Source organism: Oratosquilla oratoria, chromosome 6 (genome assembly GCF_046742065.1).
Source record: "Oratosquilla oratoria isolate Oo_2021 chromosome 6, ASM4674206v1, whole genome shotgun sequence".
NCBI lineage: Eukaryota > Metazoa > Arthropoda > Malacostraca > Stomatopoda > Squillidae > Oratosquilla > Oratosquilla oratoria.
The window spans coordinates 23,166,963-23,186,647 of NC_134782.1; the positions used below are offsets into that span (position 1 = coordinate 23,166,963).

Genomic DNA, 19,685 nt, shown 5'->3' on the forward strand with positions numbered 1-19,685 from the left:
AGAGAGAGAGAGAGAGAGAGAGAGAGAGAGAGAGAGAGAGAGAGAGAGCTATAGAGTGATGGGGGAGACAGAGAATGAAATGGAAGGGAGGAAGGAGCAAGGGAGGGAGAGAGAGAGGGAGAGGGAGAGGGAGAGGGGGAGGGAGAGAGAGAGAGAGAGAGAGAGAGAGAGAGAGAGAGAGAGAGAGAGAGAGAGAGAGAGAGAGGAGTGAGAAGAGAAAGGGAGAAGAGAGATGGAGGGAGAAGAGAGATGGAGGGAGATAGAGAGAGAGAAGATAGAGAGGGAGAGGAGATAGAGTGAGAGAGGAGAGGAGAGAGAGAGGAGATAGGAGTGTGAGAGACAACAAAAGAGGAGATACAGGAGAGAGGGAGAGAGAGAGAGAGGGAGAGGAGAGACAGACGGACAGAGAGGCAGAAAAAGAGTGAAAGACAGACGATGAGAGGAGTGAAGAGAAAGAGAGAGAGATAGAGATGGGAGAGACAGAAGGAGAAAGAGAGAGAGAGAGAGAGAGAGAGAGAGAGAGGAGAGGCAGAGAGAGATAGGAGAGGCAGAGAGAGATAGGAGAAGCAGAAAGGGAGAGAGAGAGGGAGAGAGAGAGAGAGAGAGAGAGAGAGAGAGAGAGAGAGAGAGAGAGAGAGAGAGAGAAGGGGAGAGAGACACAGAGAGATGAGGGGAAAGAGAGGAGGAAGAATGGAGAGAAGGGAAATAGAAACAAATGTATACACACAGTTAATAATGATACATATTCCAAGGCCTTTTCCCCCTTACAAGGGAGGTATCAAAAGACATAATTCCACTCCCACCCATTTCATCTCCACATACTCCACTCGCATTCACCACCCCTTCCTCCCTCCCTCTTTTATTGGCTCCTCCTGGATGACAGGTCATCCCTGCATCTCACCCAATGCCCTGAGTCAGAAGTAATGCAGCAAGACACAGAACATCCACAGCAAGGCCACTTCATTTAATTGGTGGCCCCTCTCTTTGTCCTCTCATGCAGAAGAGCATACATATACCAAGGCTTTTTCCCCTTTGCAAGGGAGGTAGCCACAAATGAAAAGGCATAAAATTCCCACCCATTCCATCCCTGAATACACTCCACACACCTCCACCCTCCCTCTCATCTTAGCACCTCCTGGAAGACAGAAAAATCCCTTCAGGTTGCATAAAAATATTTACACATAACCACTCCCTAACCCCCCATCCCCTAACCACTCCCTTCCATGCATCACAGCATCATCCATATACAACCATTCTCCATTCACCCCAATCTTCTGTCTTCTCCCTTCCTTCCTCAACAAACATCCCCTTTTTCTCAATGCCCCTTTTACTACGCCCATCCACCCGGGACTGCTCGGACAGACAGTCTAGAGAACCACAACAACAACATCCATCCACCTCATCCTTGGTCACCCCCTCTTGTTCACTTCATCCACCTCTGCCTTCCATAATTCTTTTATTAATCTTTCTTCACTCATTTTACCATGTGTCACTTTACCATGTGTCCAAACCATCCCAATACTTTCTCATCAATCCATCTCCCAATTCCTTTTCCACCCCCATTCTCCTCCTTGCTTCCTCATTTCTCACTCTATCCAGCCTAGTAACCACTACCATACTTCTTAAACATTTCATCACAAACAGATCTAAACTCTTCCTCTCTTATGTTTCATGTTTCTTTCCCATACAGTGCTATCAGCACAATTACTCCTTCATAAATCTCCTCTTAGCATTACACTTTTTAATCCCCCAAGGCATTTACTTGCTTCTCTCAATGTACATTCTACCTCCACCTCCTCCCTTTCCCGCCACATGTGTCCCCGAGTATCTAAAGCTATCCACCTCCTCTAGCCTCTCTTATTTAATACTTCCAATTAGTAATGATAATAATAATGATAATGATAATAATAACAAATATATGGCAAGGTGATACAACATCTCAGTTTCACAAACCATTGTATGATGTGTCATGGGTTTCGTAAGAAGGTCTTGTGTTCAAAAGGTCATTCTCAGGCTGGTTGTGTGATATGACATAACCATCAGCACCAGGAACTGCACTCCAAGTAATTACAAAACTAGTCTGTAAAAAAAAAAGTATAACACGTGTATTTATGCAGGCTGATTTATCAAAATCACTCCATGCTTTTGCACAAGGAGAGCTGACAATGTCAACTGCACCTCTTCTCTCAGCCTGTGACAGAGAAACAGCTCCACATTAATACAACACAGACAACAGGCCAGCTTTTCTTTTCCAGAAATACATAATAGTGTCCAAAATAATCTGGACACTTGTAATTTCATATTAAAGTTGTCCTTGAGAGTTAAGACCAATTTAAAAAAGTGGAACATGGCAACCTACAAGGATCGGTTACCTCTAGACAAAATTTGAAGGAATAGGAAAATATATGTCGAAAGTTATTAGTATATTTCCAATTCAATCTTAATAATTATGTGTCCAAAATGATCCAGACATTTTTTTAATTTACTTGTATCAATTTACTCAATTGCCTTTCATCTACATAAATATATACTTTATTTACATTATATATACATATTTACATAAGTAAAAGATGTTTTGGAAGGAAATTAAGATAGAAAGGGGATGTGAATCAAGTAGAGAAGAAAAGGTAAAAGGTGCAGATGGAGAGATGATAATGGAAGGTGCAACGGTAAGAGGAAGATGGGCAGAGTATTTTAGGAGTTGCTAAATGTGAAGGTGGTTGCAGTGGGAGTCACTAAGAAAATGACAGTGATGAATGAGGAAAATGTGGGAGAAATAAGGAGATAACCTGAAAGCAGTCATCAAAATGATGTTTGAGATGAGGTGCCTGAGAAGTATGATAGGCACTAATAGGTTGGACTGAGTGAGAAACGAGGAGGTGAGGAGGAGAACAGGGGTGGAAAGGGAGTTGGGAGGTAGGGTGGATGAAAGAATTGGAATGGTTTGGACACATGGGAAGAATGAGTGAGGAAAGATTAGTAAAAGAGGTGTGGAAGGCAGAGATGGAAGGAGTGAACATGAGGGGGCAACCAAGGATGAGATGGATGGATGGGGTAAAAGGGGCACTGGGAAAGAGGGGAGGGTCCGTTGAGGAAGGACGGGAGAAGACAGAAGTTAGGGATGAATAGAGAATGGTTGTATGGATGATGCCGTGATGCATGAAAAGGAGTGGGTGGGGGATGAGGGGTTAGGAAGAATGTGTGAAAAAATAATTTGACACAGCCTGAATGGATTTCTCCCCGTCTTCACTTTTTCTGCATGAGGGGATGGGGGGTCACCGATTTAATGAAGTGGCCTTGCTATGGATGTGCTGTGTCTTGTGACACTGTTTCTGACCCAGGGCAGTGGGCAAGATGCTGGGATGACCAGTCATCCAAGAGGAGCCAAGATAAGAGGGAAGGAAGGGGTGAATGGGAGTGGAGTATGTGGGATTGGAATGGGTGGGAGTGGATTTTATGCCTTTCTTTTTTGGCTACCTCCCTTGTAAGTGGGAAGAAGCCTTTGGTATATGTATGTATGGTTTTGGCTACCTCCCTTGTAAAGGGAAAAAGCCCATGGTATATGTATGTTTATCCAGGAGGTGCCAAGATGTGAGGGAGGGAAGAGGGTGGAGGGTAGTGGAGTATGTAGGGGATGGAATGGGTGGGAGTGGTTTCTGTGCCTTTTTCTTTTTGGCTATCTCCCGTGTAAGGGAGAAAAAACGCCTTTGGTATATGCATGTATTTATGTATAAGTATTTCAGACTTCTTTACTTAAAAACACATTTAAATATTGATGCTGGCCTACCTTCTGAGTAGTGTTAAGAGCCAGAACCGGGATGTCCACTGACACCTTGTTGAATTGTACATGTTTGCTCTCGACACCCAAGTAATTCTGGTTCCCAGCTACAACCTGCAAAGTCCAGATAAATGATATATGGTAGACCTGTCTACAGTGGTGTTCAATTATCATTCAGTGAACCCCAGAACATGATAGGAGTAGATTAAATGTCTGTCTTACCCAGATATAGAAGGTTGTGTTGCTGTCGGGGATACTGAGGGTGATGTTAGTTGCAGGGGCAAAGACCTCGGTTTCTTGTGCAGGTATGGGGGGTAACATGAACCTGTTTGGAAAAGAGAACAATTCATTTGTGTTTTTCATTATTTTGTATTTATGATACTAGGCTATTAGACTGTTGGGCAACTGCCATTCTCTCCCCCCCCCCCACTTTTTTTTTTTTTAATGGTTTTCTTCCGCGTTAATGTCTGGGGTGTTTGGTGACTGTTGTACAAGTCAATACATTATCCATCAGTCATAATAGTTTTTTGTGAAAACCCTCCCATGAACACATGGAAGACATGGTCTGCAGTAACTTTTGATTGTACTACCGTTTACTGAAAAGTTGAAAAAAAAATCCATATTTTCTTCAATTATGCCAAATCAGCTAAACCTGCACATATATGGACAAGACCTTTATGCCTTTATAAGGAGGTGACAAGGTCAAAGCACACACCCAGGAAAGAAATAAATAAAAATCCAATCAGCCATCCCTCTTATCTAAGCAAACAAAACTTATAGAGATAAAAAATAAGGAAGTAAAAATTTCAGACTCTTACACATGATATTTGATGATATTTCCATTGGGATACATGGGTGGTTTCCACGACACCTGCACCTTGGTATCCACTTGCTTTGCTGCAACTTCTAGAGGTGGGCTCGGAACTGCAAAGTATTGTATGAACTTTATATGAGGATATGTACACACCTCTCTTCCTCTCTCTCTCTCTCTGTATATATATATATATGTATGTATGTATGTATGTATATATATATATATATATATATATATATATATATATATATATATACACATACATACATACATATACTAAAGGCTTTTTCCCCCTTACAAGGAAGGTAGCCAAATAACAAAAGCATAAAAACCATGCCCACCCATTCCATCCCAACATACTCCACTCCCATGCACCCCCTTTCCTCCCTCTCATCTTGGCTCCTACTACTGCCTCTGACCCAGGGCAGTGGACAAGGTGCAGTGATGACCCGTCATCCAGGAGGTGCTAAGATAAGAGGGAGGGTGGAGGGGGGTGGAGTGTATTTAGGGATGGAATGGGTGGGAAATTTTTATGCCTTTTTCTTTTTGGCTACCTCCCTTGTAAGGGGGAAAAAGCCTTGGTATATGTATGTATGTATGTATGTATATATATATATTTACACACATACATACATATACCAAGGGCTTTATCCCCCTTACAAGGGAGGTAGCCAAAGTCAAAGACATAAATCCATTCCCACCCATTTTATCCCCACACCCTCCACTCCCATTCACCACTCCTCCCTCCCTCCCTCTTTTCTTGGCTCTTCCTGAATGATGGGTCATCCCTGATCTTGCCCACTGCCCTGGGTCAGAAGCAATGTAGCAAGACATAGCACATCCACAGCAAGGCCACTTCATTTAATTGGCAACCCCCTCTCCATCCCCTCATGCAGAAAAAGAGAAGACAGGGAGAAATCCCTTCAGGCTGCATCAAAATATCATTCACACATCCTCACCCCCCCCATCCCCCACCCACTCCCTTCCATGCATCACAGCATCATTCATATACAACCATTCTCCACTCACCCCTATCTTCTCATTTCTGTACTCAACAGACATTCCCCCCTTTCCCAATATATATATATATATATATATATATATATATATATATGTATGTATATATATATATATATATATATATATATATATATATATATATATATATATATATGGCCTTGCCTTTTGGTTCATTTAATTTTCTTTGCTTACCCTTTCTGTGGTCAGGGTCATTTGTACTATTCTATCTTATGCCACACAATTTTATTCAGTTGTGTGATACCACTTTTATAGCAAAGAGATGAACACAGAACCATGTGATGTATGCAAGCACATCATACTCTTTAACCAATAAACATTTCTCTAAATATACCTAGGAGTAATTATCTCAAATGACATGACACCAGACAAACATGTCAACAAAATAGTTGGAGAAACTTATAACTTAATAAGATCAATGAAAGTGGCCTTTGACTGGATGAGGAAATGGTAAAAATACTAGTTACACTGGTAAGACCAAAATTTGAATACTCAGCATCTCTATGGACACCTAGTAAAGAAAAGAAAAAAAAAATAATAATAATAATAATAATAAAAATAAATAAATAAATAAAATAAATAAATAAATAAAGAGCAATGACAAAGATGGCACCAACACTTTGCAATTTGACATACAAACAAAGATTGGACAAAATAAACTTATCCACCCTAGAACAAAGAGGAGAAAGAGGTGATTTAATAACTATCTACAGAATTATGAAAGGGATGGAAGTTTTTGATAGGGATGACCTACTACAATGGGACAGAAGAAATACAAGAGGACACATGAAGAAACTTAAAGACAGTTACAGAAGATATCTGGAGAGAGAGAGAGAGAGAGAGAGAGAGAGAGAGAGAGAGAGAGAGAGAGAGAGAGAGAGAGAGAGAGAGAGAGAGAGAGAGAGAGAGAGAGAGAGGAAAAAAAAAAAAAAAATCCACACAGAATAGATATATGGAAAATCTGAAAGAGGAAACAATGAGTGCTAAAACTAAATATGATTTTAAGAAAAAATTGGATGTGGAAAGATACAACTGCAGGTGACTGCAAGCATAGCTCCTCTCCTGCAAAATATGACTAGGTAAATACAGAGAACATACTTCCTGGTTCAGTCCTGGATGTGATGCTTTCTAATGGTGGATAGATGACATCTTGCCCTGATTCACGCAGATATACTTTGACCACATAATCTTCAAATGGTTTTAGATCTTTGAACAGCCACGCCTGCAATGAAACATATCAAGATATTTATCATTCTATAACCGCTAAATATTAAATCTACCTATATATCTCCCTTATGAGGAAGGTACACAAGTCAAAGGTGCACACCCACTCCCTTCCATCACCCCTTTCCTCCCTCTCATTTTAGCTCCTCATGGATGAAGGGGGGGGGTGACCTAGGATGAGAAGGAATGGATGGGGTAAAAGGAGCTTTGGCGATGAGGGGAATGTCTATTGAGGAAAGACGGGAGAGGACAGAAGACGGGTGAATGGAGAATGGTTGTGTATGGATGATGATGTGATTCATGAAGTGGAATGGGTGGGGGTGGAGGGAGAGGGAGTACGTGTGAGAAAAATTTGATGCAGCCTGAAGGGATTTCTCCCCGTCTTCTCCTTTTCTGCATGAGGGGATGGAGAGGGAAGGGTTGCCGATTTTGATGAAGCAGCCTTGCTGTGGATGTGCTGTGTCTTGCGACACTGCTTCTGACACAAGGCAGTGGACAAGATGCAGGGATGACCCATCATCCAGGAGGTGCCAAGATAAGGGGAAGGGGGGTTGAGTGTAATAGGGATGGAATGGGTGGGAGTGGTTTTTATGCCTGTTTTTTGGCTACCTCCCTTGTACATACATATACCAAGGCTTTCTCCCCCTTACTAGGGAGGTAGCCAAAAAGGAAAAGGCATAAAATCATTCCCACCCATTCCATCCCCGAAAACACTCCACACCCCTCCACCCTCCCTCCCATCTTAGCACCTCCTAGATGACAGGTCATCCCTGCACCCTGTCCATTGCCCTAGGTGAAAAGCAGTGTCGCAAGACACAGCACATACACAGCAAGGCCGCTTCATTAAATCGGCGACCCCCATATAAAGGAGAGGACGGGGAGAAATCCCTTCGGCCTGCGTCAAAATTTTGCTCACACACACTACCTCACCCCCCATCCCCGTCCATTCCACCTCATGCATCACAACATCTTCCATATACAACCATTCTCCATTCACCCCTGTCTTCTGTCCTCTCCCGTCCTTCCTCAACAGACATTCCCCTCCCTTGTAAGGGGGAAAAAGCCTTTGGTATATGTATGTATGTATGCATGAATGTGGAGGATAAGGAGGAATTGGTGGTAGCAGTGGTAGGCACTAAGAAAATGACAGTGATATATACATATACCAAGGGCTTTTTTCCACTTACAAGAGAGGTAACCAAAATCAAAAGGCACAATTCCACTCCCACCCATTTCATCCCCACCCACTCTACCCCCACTCACCACCCTCCCTCTTTTCTTGGCTTTTCTTGGATGATAGGTCATCCCTACATCTTGCCCACTGCCCTGGGTCATAAGCAATGCAGCAAGACACAGCACATCCACAGCAAGGCTGCTTCATTTAATTGGCAACTCCCCCGTCTGTGTCCCCTCAAGCAGAAAAAGAGAAGACAGGGAGAAATACCTTCGGGCTGCATCAAAATATCATTCACACATAACTACTCCCTAACCTTATCCCCCACTCACTCCATTCCATGCATCACAGCATCATTCATACACAACCACAACCAAATGACAGTGATGAGTGGAAAAGGTTGGAAAAACAGGAAGAGATGAGGTAAAATTAGTTTTGATTATAATGAGAACAGGTGAGGCGCCTGGTTAGATGAGTGTCATGCAGTGCCTGAAGAAGGGAGGTACTTCTGAAAACAAATATATATTACCGTAGCATTAGTCCAACTGGTATTCTTCCAAGCATACTGACTTCCGATGAAATTATTCTCTGCATATGATGGCAAGAACTGCAGACTAACATTTGCTGAGGCACCAGTAACTGACCAGCCTATTTTGATACTAGTGTTGGTCTTCTCTAATACTTGGAGATTCTGAACCAGGTACACCTGTAAGACACATAAAGGCAAAACTATAAATACATATATACATACATATACCAATGTCTTTTTTCCCCTTGCAAGGAAGGTAGTCAAAAAACAAAGGCATAAAATCCACCCCCACATACTCCACTCCCATTCATCCCCCCCACCCCACCCCACCCCCATGAATTACGGATCATTCCTACATCTCACCCACTACCCTGAGGCAGAAGTAAATGAAACATGAACAATTTTGGAGCACATAAGAATAAATCCCTTTAGGCCACATTATCTGTATGTCCATTCACAACCACCACCCACTGACTTTCATGTACCAAAGAACTGAAATACTAAAAATAATTCAATCCTCCACCTCCTTAATCTTACCCTCTCTTTATTGGATCCACAAGACTTTTCATCACTGAGATCAGCACAGTCATGATTGCCATCACACATCTTGTTCAGCCTTAAGCAGGTGCCACTATCACACATGAAAAAATCATCCCCACAGTCCATTGGTTCTTCAGATGGTGTATGACATCCAGCCTCATCAGAGCTGCAAAAGAGAATAGGGTATTTAAAGGTCAGAGTGCACAAATTGGCATTTTTGAAAACTCCTTGCAGAACAGTGGTGGGGTTCACTCAGTTCTTACCAGTTCATATGAACCTGCTCTTGGAATTTCATGAGCTCCTTGAATCGGTTATTAAAAATTGGCTCATACAGGCTACACTCCATGTGATATCTACATTCTAACTGCACTTTGATAGAAACCATTGTTAAAAAATTTTAATCTCACCACTGAAGCATAGTAAATAAAAAAGTATTGCCAACCATTCCCACAAATTATTTTTGCTATCAAACTTAATTTAGACAATAAAATGCTATTTTTCAAAAATGAAAAAATAATCTACATTATGAAAACAGTCAGGAATCTTCAGAAGTGGTCAAACATCACTATTCAATATTAAGTCTATTAATACATACATATACCAACTGCTTTTTCCCCCTTACAAGGGAGGTACCCAATGTCAAAGGCATATACTCACACCCATTTCATCCCCACATACTCCACTCCCATTCACCACCCCTTCCTCCCTCTTTTCTTGGCTCCTCCTGGATGATAGGTCATCCCTGCGTCTCCCCCACTACCCTGGGTCAGAGGCCATGCAGCAAGACACGGAACATCCACAGCAAGGCCATTTCAATCAGTGACCTCCCTCTCCAACCCTTCACGCAGAAAAAGAGAAGATGGGGAGAAATCCCTTTGAGCTGTGTCAAAATATCATTCACACATACTCCCTCACTCCCCCCATCCTCTATCCACCCCCTTCCATGCATCACAGTATCATTCATACACAACCATTCTCCCTTCCTTAACAGATATTCCCCTCTTTCCCAAAGCCCCTTTTACCCCACCCATCCATCTCATTCTTGGTCGCCCTCTCATGTTTACTCCATTCACCTCTGCCTTCCACACCTCTTTTACTAATCTTTCTTCACTCATTCTTTTCATGTGTCCAAACCATCCTAATACTTTCATCAACCCTCTCCAAACTCCCTTTCCATCCTCACTCTCCTTCTCACCTCCTCATTGCTCACTTTATCCAACCTAGTAACCCTTACCATACTTCTCAGACATTTCAACTCATACATATTTAAACTCCTTCTCTCTTATGTTCCATGTTTCTGCCCCATACTGTGTTGTCAGCACAATTGCCCCTCCATACAATCTCCTCTTAGCATCCATTCCAAAATGTCTATTTCTCATAACACTTTTTAATCTATCCAGGCATTTGATTGATTCTATCAATCTACATTCTACCTCCACCTCCACTCCTCCCTTTCCTGCCACATTTACACCCAAGTATCTAAAGTTATCCACTTCCCCAGCCTCTCTCCTTTAATACTCACTTCCAATTTGCTGCCATCTTCTCCCCTTGTACATCTCATCATTTTAGTTTTACCCACATTTATCTTCATCTTCCTTCTTTTGCACTATTTCCCAAACTCTGTCACTAACTTCCTTAATCCCTCCTCTGATCCTGCTACAAGCACAATGTTGTCAACAAAAACAACGAGCATATCTCCTAATTTCCTCCATTTTCTTGAATCATCTTCAATCCCCAGCCCATTACCCTTGCATTTACTTCTTGTATCACCCCATTCATTCATAAATTGAACAGCCATGGCAACACAAAACATCTCTGGCAAACTCCCACCTTTAACTAAAACCACTCACTCTATTTGTAATTCTAACACAGGCTCTACTAAAAATATACTAATCCCACCCATTCCACTCCCCTCCACCACCCCTTCCTCCTTCTCATCTCAATTCCTCATAGATGACGAGTCATCCCTATATCCTGCCCACTGGCCTCGGTCAGAAGCAATATAGCAAAACATAGTACATCCACACCAAGGCTGCTTCACTTCATCAGTGACCCAGCCTCTCCACCCCCTCAAGCAGAAAGGGAGAAGACGGGGAGACATTCCTTTGGGCTGTGTCATATGTCATTCACATGCAAGCACCCCCTACCATCCCATCCCCTGCCCCTCCCTTCCTTGCATAATAGTATTATCTATACACATCCACTCATCCCTATCTCCTGCCTTCTCTTTTCCTTGCTTAAGTGATATTCCCCTCTTTCTCAACACCCCTTCACCCCATCCATCCACCTCATCCTCATGCCTTTGGACTTGGCTACTTCTCTTGTATGGGGGAAAAAGCTCTTGGTATATATATAGATAGAAAAATATACTGCACAATTCTAAGGTCCAAATTACTACATACCCATCTGCACAGTCTGCATGTCCGTCACAGTGGCGCTCCAGGTCAACACAACCAATGGTAGTGTGGCATCTAAACTGCTTGTGTTTATCACACTCCCAACCACGACAATTTTCTTCATCTTCTCCATTACGGCAGTCTTTATCTCCATCACAAACCCAGGAGTCACGGATGCAAGAACCCGATGAGCATTCAAACTCATTCTTGGAAAACAATTAAGAATTATTACAAGTGAACAAGTTCTTTTAGTAGTCTTAGCATTCTACAATAACCACATCCCCAGGAAAACAAAACATTCAAATAACAAAACAATGTGATAAAAATATCATAATAGATCTTGATGCTAAAAATCTTAAACTTCTCTTTGCCTTCCAGATTGAGCAACCTCACCAGCCACTCCATTACCTATTCTCCACCCTATCAGATATTTCATGACATCCATCCAATTCAGGTGCTCTTCTTTCTACTTCACCAATACTACTGTAACAATAATATCAAATAATCGTATGAAAGACCTATGACAAAACATACTTCTCCACATGCATGTGGGACAGGAGTGGTAGTACTGGTGCTGTTCTTAGGGGGCACCCGACAACCATCTTCATCAGAGTTATCTCCACAGTCATCAAGCCCATCACATTGCCACCAGAAAGGAATACAGTATTGATTCCGACATCTGAAAGAAGATAAGCATAATGAAGTTCTTGCAAATTCTAAACACATTTATAAATTAACTTTCTTTTCCTGCATATTTTAAAAATTTCTCACTGTGGACTACCCTTCATTTTCAATTTGGGGTTTCGGTGGGCATGGTGCAGGTGTCTGCCTCGACAGGACAACTTTACTTATATACATACATACAAATATGAATGGATTTTTCCCCCTTACAAGGGAGAGAAAAAAAAAAATTACATATACCAAAGGCTTTTCCCCCCTTACAAGGAGGAGGAGGAGGAGAGAAAAAAAAAAAAAAAAAAAAGGCATAAAATCCACTCCTACCCATTCCATCCCCACATACTCCAGTCCTATCCGCCCCCTCTCTTATCTTGGCTTCTCGTGGATGATGGGTCATCCCTGCACCTTGTCCACTGCTTTGGGTCAGAAGCAGTGTCGCAAGACTCAGCACATCCACAGCATTGCCGCTTCATTAAATCAGCGACCCCACCCCCCTCTCCATCCCCTCATGTTGAAATGGAGAAGATGGGGAGAAATCCCTTCAGGCTTCATCAATTTATTTTTCATACATACTCACTCACTTCCCATCCCCCACTCACTCCCTTTCATGCATCACAGCATCATTCATACACAACCATTCTCCATTCACCCCTATCTTTTGTCTTCTCCCATCCTTCCTCAACAGACATTCCCCTCTTTCCCAATGCCCCTTTTACCCCATCTATCCATCTCATCCTTGGTCACCCCCTTATCCCAAACAAACTCCCTACATACCCACAAACTCCTACATATCTGCAGAGTTTTCTGCAGATATACGGGATAGAAAAAAAAGCTGTTAAGAACAGTCAAGAGTTTTTCAAGAATAGTTGAGCCTCTACTAAGTAGTTGAGCCTTTACTAAGAGCTGATCATAGCAAATATAGTGTTTAGGAAGAAAGTAAAGCATAAGTACATATGGGAGAGGGTGGTGGATGGAAGGGTGGTAGATAAAGCATTAGTGGTAACCAGGAATATAGTAGGAAGAGTTAAGGATGTACATGTTCTTAGGGAAGAGAGTGGGGGAATATCAGATTGCGAGGATCAGGTGAGGGACAGAGGGAGTAATTGGTGAGGAACAGTGTGGGTTTGGGAGAGGTATGGGTTGCATGGATTAGATTTTTGTGGTAAGACAAATATGTGAGAAAGCTTTAGGAAAAGGTAAGGATGTTTTTTGGGTTTTTATGGATTTGGAAAAGGCTTATGACAGGGTAGACAGGAAGGCACTGTGGGAGGTATTGCAGATATATGGGATAGGAGGAATGCTTTCAAGACCAGTCAACTTACCTTCCACCAAAAAAATATCTGACATTCCCCCAATGTCTCCCCTTAGAACATGTACATCCTTAATTCTTCCTACTATACTCCTGGTTACAGCTATATACATACATATACCAAAGGCTTTTTCCCCCTTACACGGGGGGTAGCCAGAAAGAAAAAGGCATAGAAATCACTCCCACCCATTTCATTTCCCATATATTCCACTCCCCTCCACCCTCCTCCCTCCCACCTATCTTGGCACCTCCTGGATGACGGGTCATCCCTGCATCCTGTCCACTGCCCTGGGTCAGAAGCAGTGTCACAAGACAGCACATCTACAGCAAGGCCGTTTCATAAATTCAGCGACCCCCCCCTCTCCATCCCCTCATGCAGAAAAGGAGAAGACGGGGAGAAATCCCTTCGGGCTGCGTCAAATTTTTTCCTTACATACTTCCTCACCCCCCATCCCCCACCCACTCCCCCTCATGCATCACAGCCTCATCTATACACAATTCCATCTACCACTCTCTCCCATATGTACTTATGCTGGCCTTTCTTCCTAAACACTGTATTTGCTATCATCAAATCTCTAGACACATCACCATCAACTCTCCACTATGATTTTTTCATGGAACTCCACACTTACCACTCTATTGGTTCCTTTCCTACCCTAGCATTAAGGTCTCCCTATACAACTACATTGACATTTCTCCCTAATCCCTCTATGCACTCATTTAAATCTATCCAAAAAGCCTCCCTTTCCTCTACACTATTCTCACTACCAGGCCCATATGCACTTACAAAAATCTACATCTCCCTTCCCAGTTTCACCTTCATCCACATCAACTTTGAAGAAACCTCCTTCCACTCCACTACATACTTATCTATCTCTTCACTTACTAGTATAGCCACCCTTCTCTCATTTGTCCTCTCTTCACTCCTGAGATCCTCCCAACTACACTCCCAAACTCAAACTCACCCCTCCCTTTGAACTTAGTTTCACTCAATGCTAACACATCCATCATTCTTCTCACAAACTTACTGCCTATCTTTTCCCTTTTATTCTCATCTGTATCACATCCATGCACATTAAAAGACCCAAATCTTAGGGTACTGGTTGGAAAACTCCTCACAAAACCTCTTTTGCCTTTGCTTTTTTTAGGAATGTCACCTATGGGGTTATAAGGAGAAGGATGCCTAGTCCTATCCCTGTCCCATTTTTGTCACCTTGTATGACTCAAGTGGAAAGACTTGGTGGCAGTATTCTTTTCCCCCACCACAGGGTTCAGCAAAACAAGAAAATAAATATTCAGAAAAGTGGTACAGGACAGTAACAAGAGTGGGGGGAAAAGCATAACAGAGGGACAGTCACAGTATAATAAAGTATCATAATTTCTGTATGAAAAGAAATTTCCCCTACCACAGACAAAATTATGTGTGGCTCTGGACTGTAGGGGCACCCCATATAGACCCTAAAGTATCAGCTGCATGCTAATTGGCAGCTTTTAATCCTACAATAACATGCAGCCAATACCCCACAGTAGCTGGCAAGAGTCCTCAGACCCTACCACAGATCTCTCTAGAAACTTGACTTCTCCGTGTTGAAACAGTGTGGGAATATATATCACCCACTGAAAATATTAGGAGAGCAATTGCCAGTTGTCAGCTTGTGTGTGAAAAGTTGTTATGCAATTGAAGTTGATAGAAATATCTTGGGCCCAGTCCAGAGACCAGGTGTCAGCCCCTCAAAACTGCACCTCCTAATGGAGGAGAGAAGGTTGATGGGTTCTGAAAAATAGGTAGCTCTGCTCTCCATCTTCCAGGACAACCACATGCAGGTATCCAAAAATGGTCCAACTATATTCCTTACATGACAAAATACAAAAATTATATCACTACCTGAACATAATATTAGTACAATTTTCTCCTGGAGGATAGGTAGGCAGAGGTGCTGCTGTGGTTGTGGTTGAAATGTTAGTGCAATTCTTCTCGTCACTTCTATCTTGACAGTCATTCTCGTCATCACACACCCATGTTCTGTAAAGAATAAAAATTAATAAAAATAAAAAACTTACATTCTCAGTTACATGTAAAAGAAAACATATTAATGAATTCCACATTCCCAGTTACAATAAATTAAATCACACACCCATATTCTGTAAAGAATAAAAAATAAATAAAAATAAAAAACTTATATTCTCAGTTACAATATGTAAAAGAAAACATTAATGAATTCTACATTCCCATTTACAATAAATTAAATCCAACCACTCTGTTAAATTAAATGAAGTGGCCTTGCTGAGGATGTACTGTTTTTTGCTACATTCATTCTGACCCAGGGCAGTGGGCGAGATGCAGGGACGACCCATCATCCAGTAGGAACCAAGATAAGAGGGAGGGAGGGGGTGAACGGGAGTGGAGTATGTGGGGATGGAATGGGTGGTCGTAGATTTTATGCCTTTGTTTTTTTTTTTAGTACCTCCCTTGTAAGGGGGGCAAAAGCCATTGGTACATGTATGTATGTACTCTGTTATTGTTATAGACTGTAGTTTACTAGCATTCTATCCTTGTGCATTATATTTCATACATACATACATATACCAAGGCTTTTCTCCCTTACAAGGGAGGTAGCCAAAAAGAAAAAGGCATAAAATCATTCCCACCCATTCCATCCCTAATCATTCCCACCCATTCCATCCCTATTATATTTCATAGGTTGGTTTCATTGGTTGTGAATTTTTACAGTTTAGGCTACCTCCCTTATAATGGGGAAGAAGCCTACTGGTACATGGACAGATTTATAGTTTAAGACAAAAAGGAAAAATTGAAATGTGTTTGACATGAAGAGTTGTCTTGCTGTATTACTTCTAAACCAGGACAGTGGGCAGGTTACAGGGATGAACCGTCATCCATGAGGAGCTAAGATGGAAGGGAATGGAATGGGTGGTGGATGGGAGTGGAATAAATGGGAGTGGGTACTTGTCTTTTGGGGGGGACAAGTGTGAATGTAGTAGTTTCAGAGGGATTAGCTTGTTAAGTGTAGTTGCTGTTGTTGTCGTTCCCTAGACTGTCTGTCCGAGCAGTCCCGTCTCCCCAAGGAAGGCCACAGCCGAAACTGGGTTTTCCCACAAATCCTTTATAGAGTGTATGTTGTGTTGTTTGCGTGCATGATTGTGTATAATGCAGTCTTCCATTATGTGTTGTATGGTATGGGGTGAAGTGTTACATCCTGGGCAGCTGTTCACAACTGTTGAGTGTAGTTGGGAAGGCTTATGGGAGGATCTTGATTGAGAGGATTAGGAGAGGAACAGAAGGAGTAATTGGTGAGGAACAGTGTGGATTTAGGACAGATAGAGGTTGTGTAGATCAGATCTTTGTGGTAAGACAGATATGTGATAAAGCTATAGGAAAGGGGAAGGATGTTTTTTGGGCTTTTATGGATCTGGAAAAGGCTTATGATAGGGTAGACAGGAAGGCACTGGGAGGTTATGCGGATATACGGGATAGGAGGAAAGCTTCTGGGAGCTGTCAAGAGTTTTTATGAGAGTAGTAGAGCTTGTGTCAGGATTGGAAATGGAGAGAGTGAGTGGTTTGAGGTAAAGGTGGGACTTCGTCAAGGATGCGTTGTCACCCTGGCTGTTCAACTTATACATGGATGGGGTGGTGCGAGAGGTAAATGCAAGGGTAGTGGGCAAGGGATTGGAGATGGTTAAAGAAAATGGAGAAAAGTGGGAGGTGAGCCAGCTGTTGTTTGTGGATGACACTGCGCTTGTGGCAGGATCGGAGGAGGGATTGAGGAAGTTGGTGGCAGAGTTTGGGAGAGTATGTGATAGAAGAAAGCTAAAGATAAATGTGGGTAAAAGTAAGGTGATGAGATGTACAAGGGGTGAAAGTGGCAGTAGACTGGAAGTGAGCATTAAGGGAGAGCGACTGGAGGAAGTGGATAGTTTTAGATACTTGGGTGCAAATGTGGCAGGGAAAGGTGGAGTGAAGGTGGAGGTAGAATGTAGATTGAGAGAAGCAAGTAAATGCCTTGGTGGATTAAAGAGTGTAATGAGGAATAGACATTTGGGAATGGATGCTAAGAGGAGACTGTATGAAGGAGTGATTGTGCCAACAGCACTGTATGGGGCAGAAACATGGAACATAAGAGAAGAAGAGAGGAGGAGTTTGAATGTGTTTGAGATGAGGTGTCTGAGAAGTATGATGGGGGTTACTAGGCTAGATAGAGTGAGAAATGAGGAGGTAAGGAGGAGAACGGGGGTGGAAAGGGAGTTGGGAGATAGGGTTGATGAAAGAATAAAAGGGCAAAGAATAGTTTCATAGGAACAATATAAAGGAGGAATAATCATAAAATAAAAAAGTAGCATAATTCCTCTGGATATTTTACTCTTAGACAAATGATGTGTGGCTCTAGTCCATAATGGAAACCCAAATCAGTCCCAAATAATTGGCTGCATGCTACTATGCAATTACTACTGCATGATAACATGTAGTCACTACCCCAGGTTAGGATGCCAGTTATTTTTCAGTGGGTTTGTCTTATTATGTTATATATAGCTAGGGTGAAAAGAAGGATGCTGAGGACACTTATATGGGGAACTCCTTGTTGAGTATGTGAAGAGGATAGTGTTATTCCTATGAATACTTGGCAAGTTCTATTGGGAAATATTGGTGGGCATAGTTACTCAAAATCCTAAGAGGTAAAGTTCATACAGGTTATCCATTTAATCTAAACATTGATGGTTTCTTAGATTCATTGATGTCAAGGGTAAACAATGTCACCAAGAACTTCTGAGGGGATGTTGATATTCTGTTTTGTGTCAGCCATAGTTCATTTACAAACAAATTTAGTAACTATGAGTGCTATCTACCAGAAAAATAAAAATTTCAAACTGTTACTGGATGACTACTGGGCTCTACCTGAGGCTTTGGCTGTTTTTCTAAGAGCCAGAGATTTCCAGCAGCAAGAGAATATTAAAGTAATCAATCAAACAATTAATCTGTTGCCCCAAGTCTATCTTGAAGGAGGTCCACAGTTCCCAGGTACAAACTGTTAAATTCTTTAAACAAATATTACTTGCCTATATATACACTGCATGTTATCACACTGGAATTGCCATGACTTGCATGTGTGGTTCTTGCAATTTGATTCATCTGATCCATCGGGGCAGTCACTGTCTCCATCACACAGCCAGGACACTGGTAAACACTCCTGACCCGTTTCACATGTGAACTCGGTTGCTGCAAGCAAACAATTAAATGTCATACCATAATCAATGTAATACAAAATGACAAACAACTTTCTCTGTCAATACCAAAACATAAGAGGGATGTTTGTAAAACACATATTCTTCTTATATACTCAATCATAAAAAAATCTAGTATGGTTGGGGTGTTGTTCACCAGTCTTGGATCACATTTTGGACTGTGATTAATCTCTTAGACGAGGATGCCAGCATTGGCATCTTAATTATATTTCTTTTGTAGTTGTAGCTGAAAGACTCCCATATTCTGTGAACTGGTTTGTGATCATATTTTTGTGGTTATTAACCACTTCCATACAGTGACGCCTACGTAGGCGTCATGAGGAGCAAGTGGGTACGCGATGATGCTGACACCGGCGTCTTACATACATGCATACATATACCAAGGTTTTTTCGCCCTAACAAGGGAGGTAGCCAAAAAGGGAAAGGCATAAATTCATTTCCACCCATTCCATCCCTGAATACACTCCACACCCCTCCAACCTCCCTCTTATCTGATCACCTCCTGGATGACGGGTCATCCCTGCACCTTTTCCACTGCCCTGGGTCAGAAGCAGTGTCGCAAGACACAGCACATCCACAGCAAGGCCGCTTCATTAAATCGGCAACCCCCCTCTCTCCGTCCCCCCATTGCATAAAAGGGGAGGACGGGGAGAAATCCCTTTGGGCTGCGTTAAATTTTGCTCATACATACTATCTCACCGCCCATTCCACCTCATGCATCACAACATCCTCCATATACAACCATTCTCCATTCACCCCGTCTTCTGTCCTCTCCCGTCCTTCCTCAACACACATTCCCCTCTTTCCCAAAGCCCCTTCACCCCATCCATCCGCCTCATCCTAACAATCTACAGAATTATGAAGGGGATGGAAATTCTTGATAGAGATGACTTACTAAAGTGGGACAGAAGAAAACAAGAGGACACGAGAAGAAACTTAAGAAGGACAG

General features: G+C 42.2%; 1 protein-coding gene across 1 annotated transcript in view; it reads right to left on the reverse strand.

Moving 5' to 3' along the window:
* LOC143026342 (sortilin-related receptor-like) overlaps positions 1 to 19,685 on the reverse strand; it is a 72,452-nt gene that overhangs the window by 20,954 nt on the left and 31,813 nt on the right. Inside the window, exons 23-33 of the mRNA XM_076186562.1 lie at positions 18,551 to 18,710; positions 15,366 to 15,503; positions 12,028 to 12,172; positions 11,500 to 11,699; positions 9,095 to 9,263; positions 8,558 to 8,734; positions 6,729 to 6,852; positions 4,597 to 4,702; positions 4,001 to 4,103; positions 3,788 to 3,892; positions 1,954 to 2,080 (exon numbers count right to left, since the gene is read on the reverse strand). Of these exons, the coding sequence (XP_076042677.1) occupies positions 1,954 to 2,080; positions 3,788 to 3,892; positions 4,001 to 4,103; positions 4,597 to 4,702; positions 6,729 to 6,852; positions 8,558 to 8,734; positions 9,095 to 9,263; positions 11,500 to 11,699; positions 12,028 to 12,172; positions 15,366 to 15,503; positions 18,551 to 18,710 (1,554 nt within the window). The remainder of the gene's footprint in view (positions 1 to 1,953; positions 2,081 to 3,787; positions 3,893 to 4,000; positions 4,104 to 4,596; positions 4,703 to 6,728; positions 6,853 to 8,557; positions 8,735 to 9,094; positions 9,264 to 11,499; positions 11,700 to 12,027; positions 12,173 to 15,365; positions 15,504 to 18,550; positions 18,711 to 19,685) is intronic.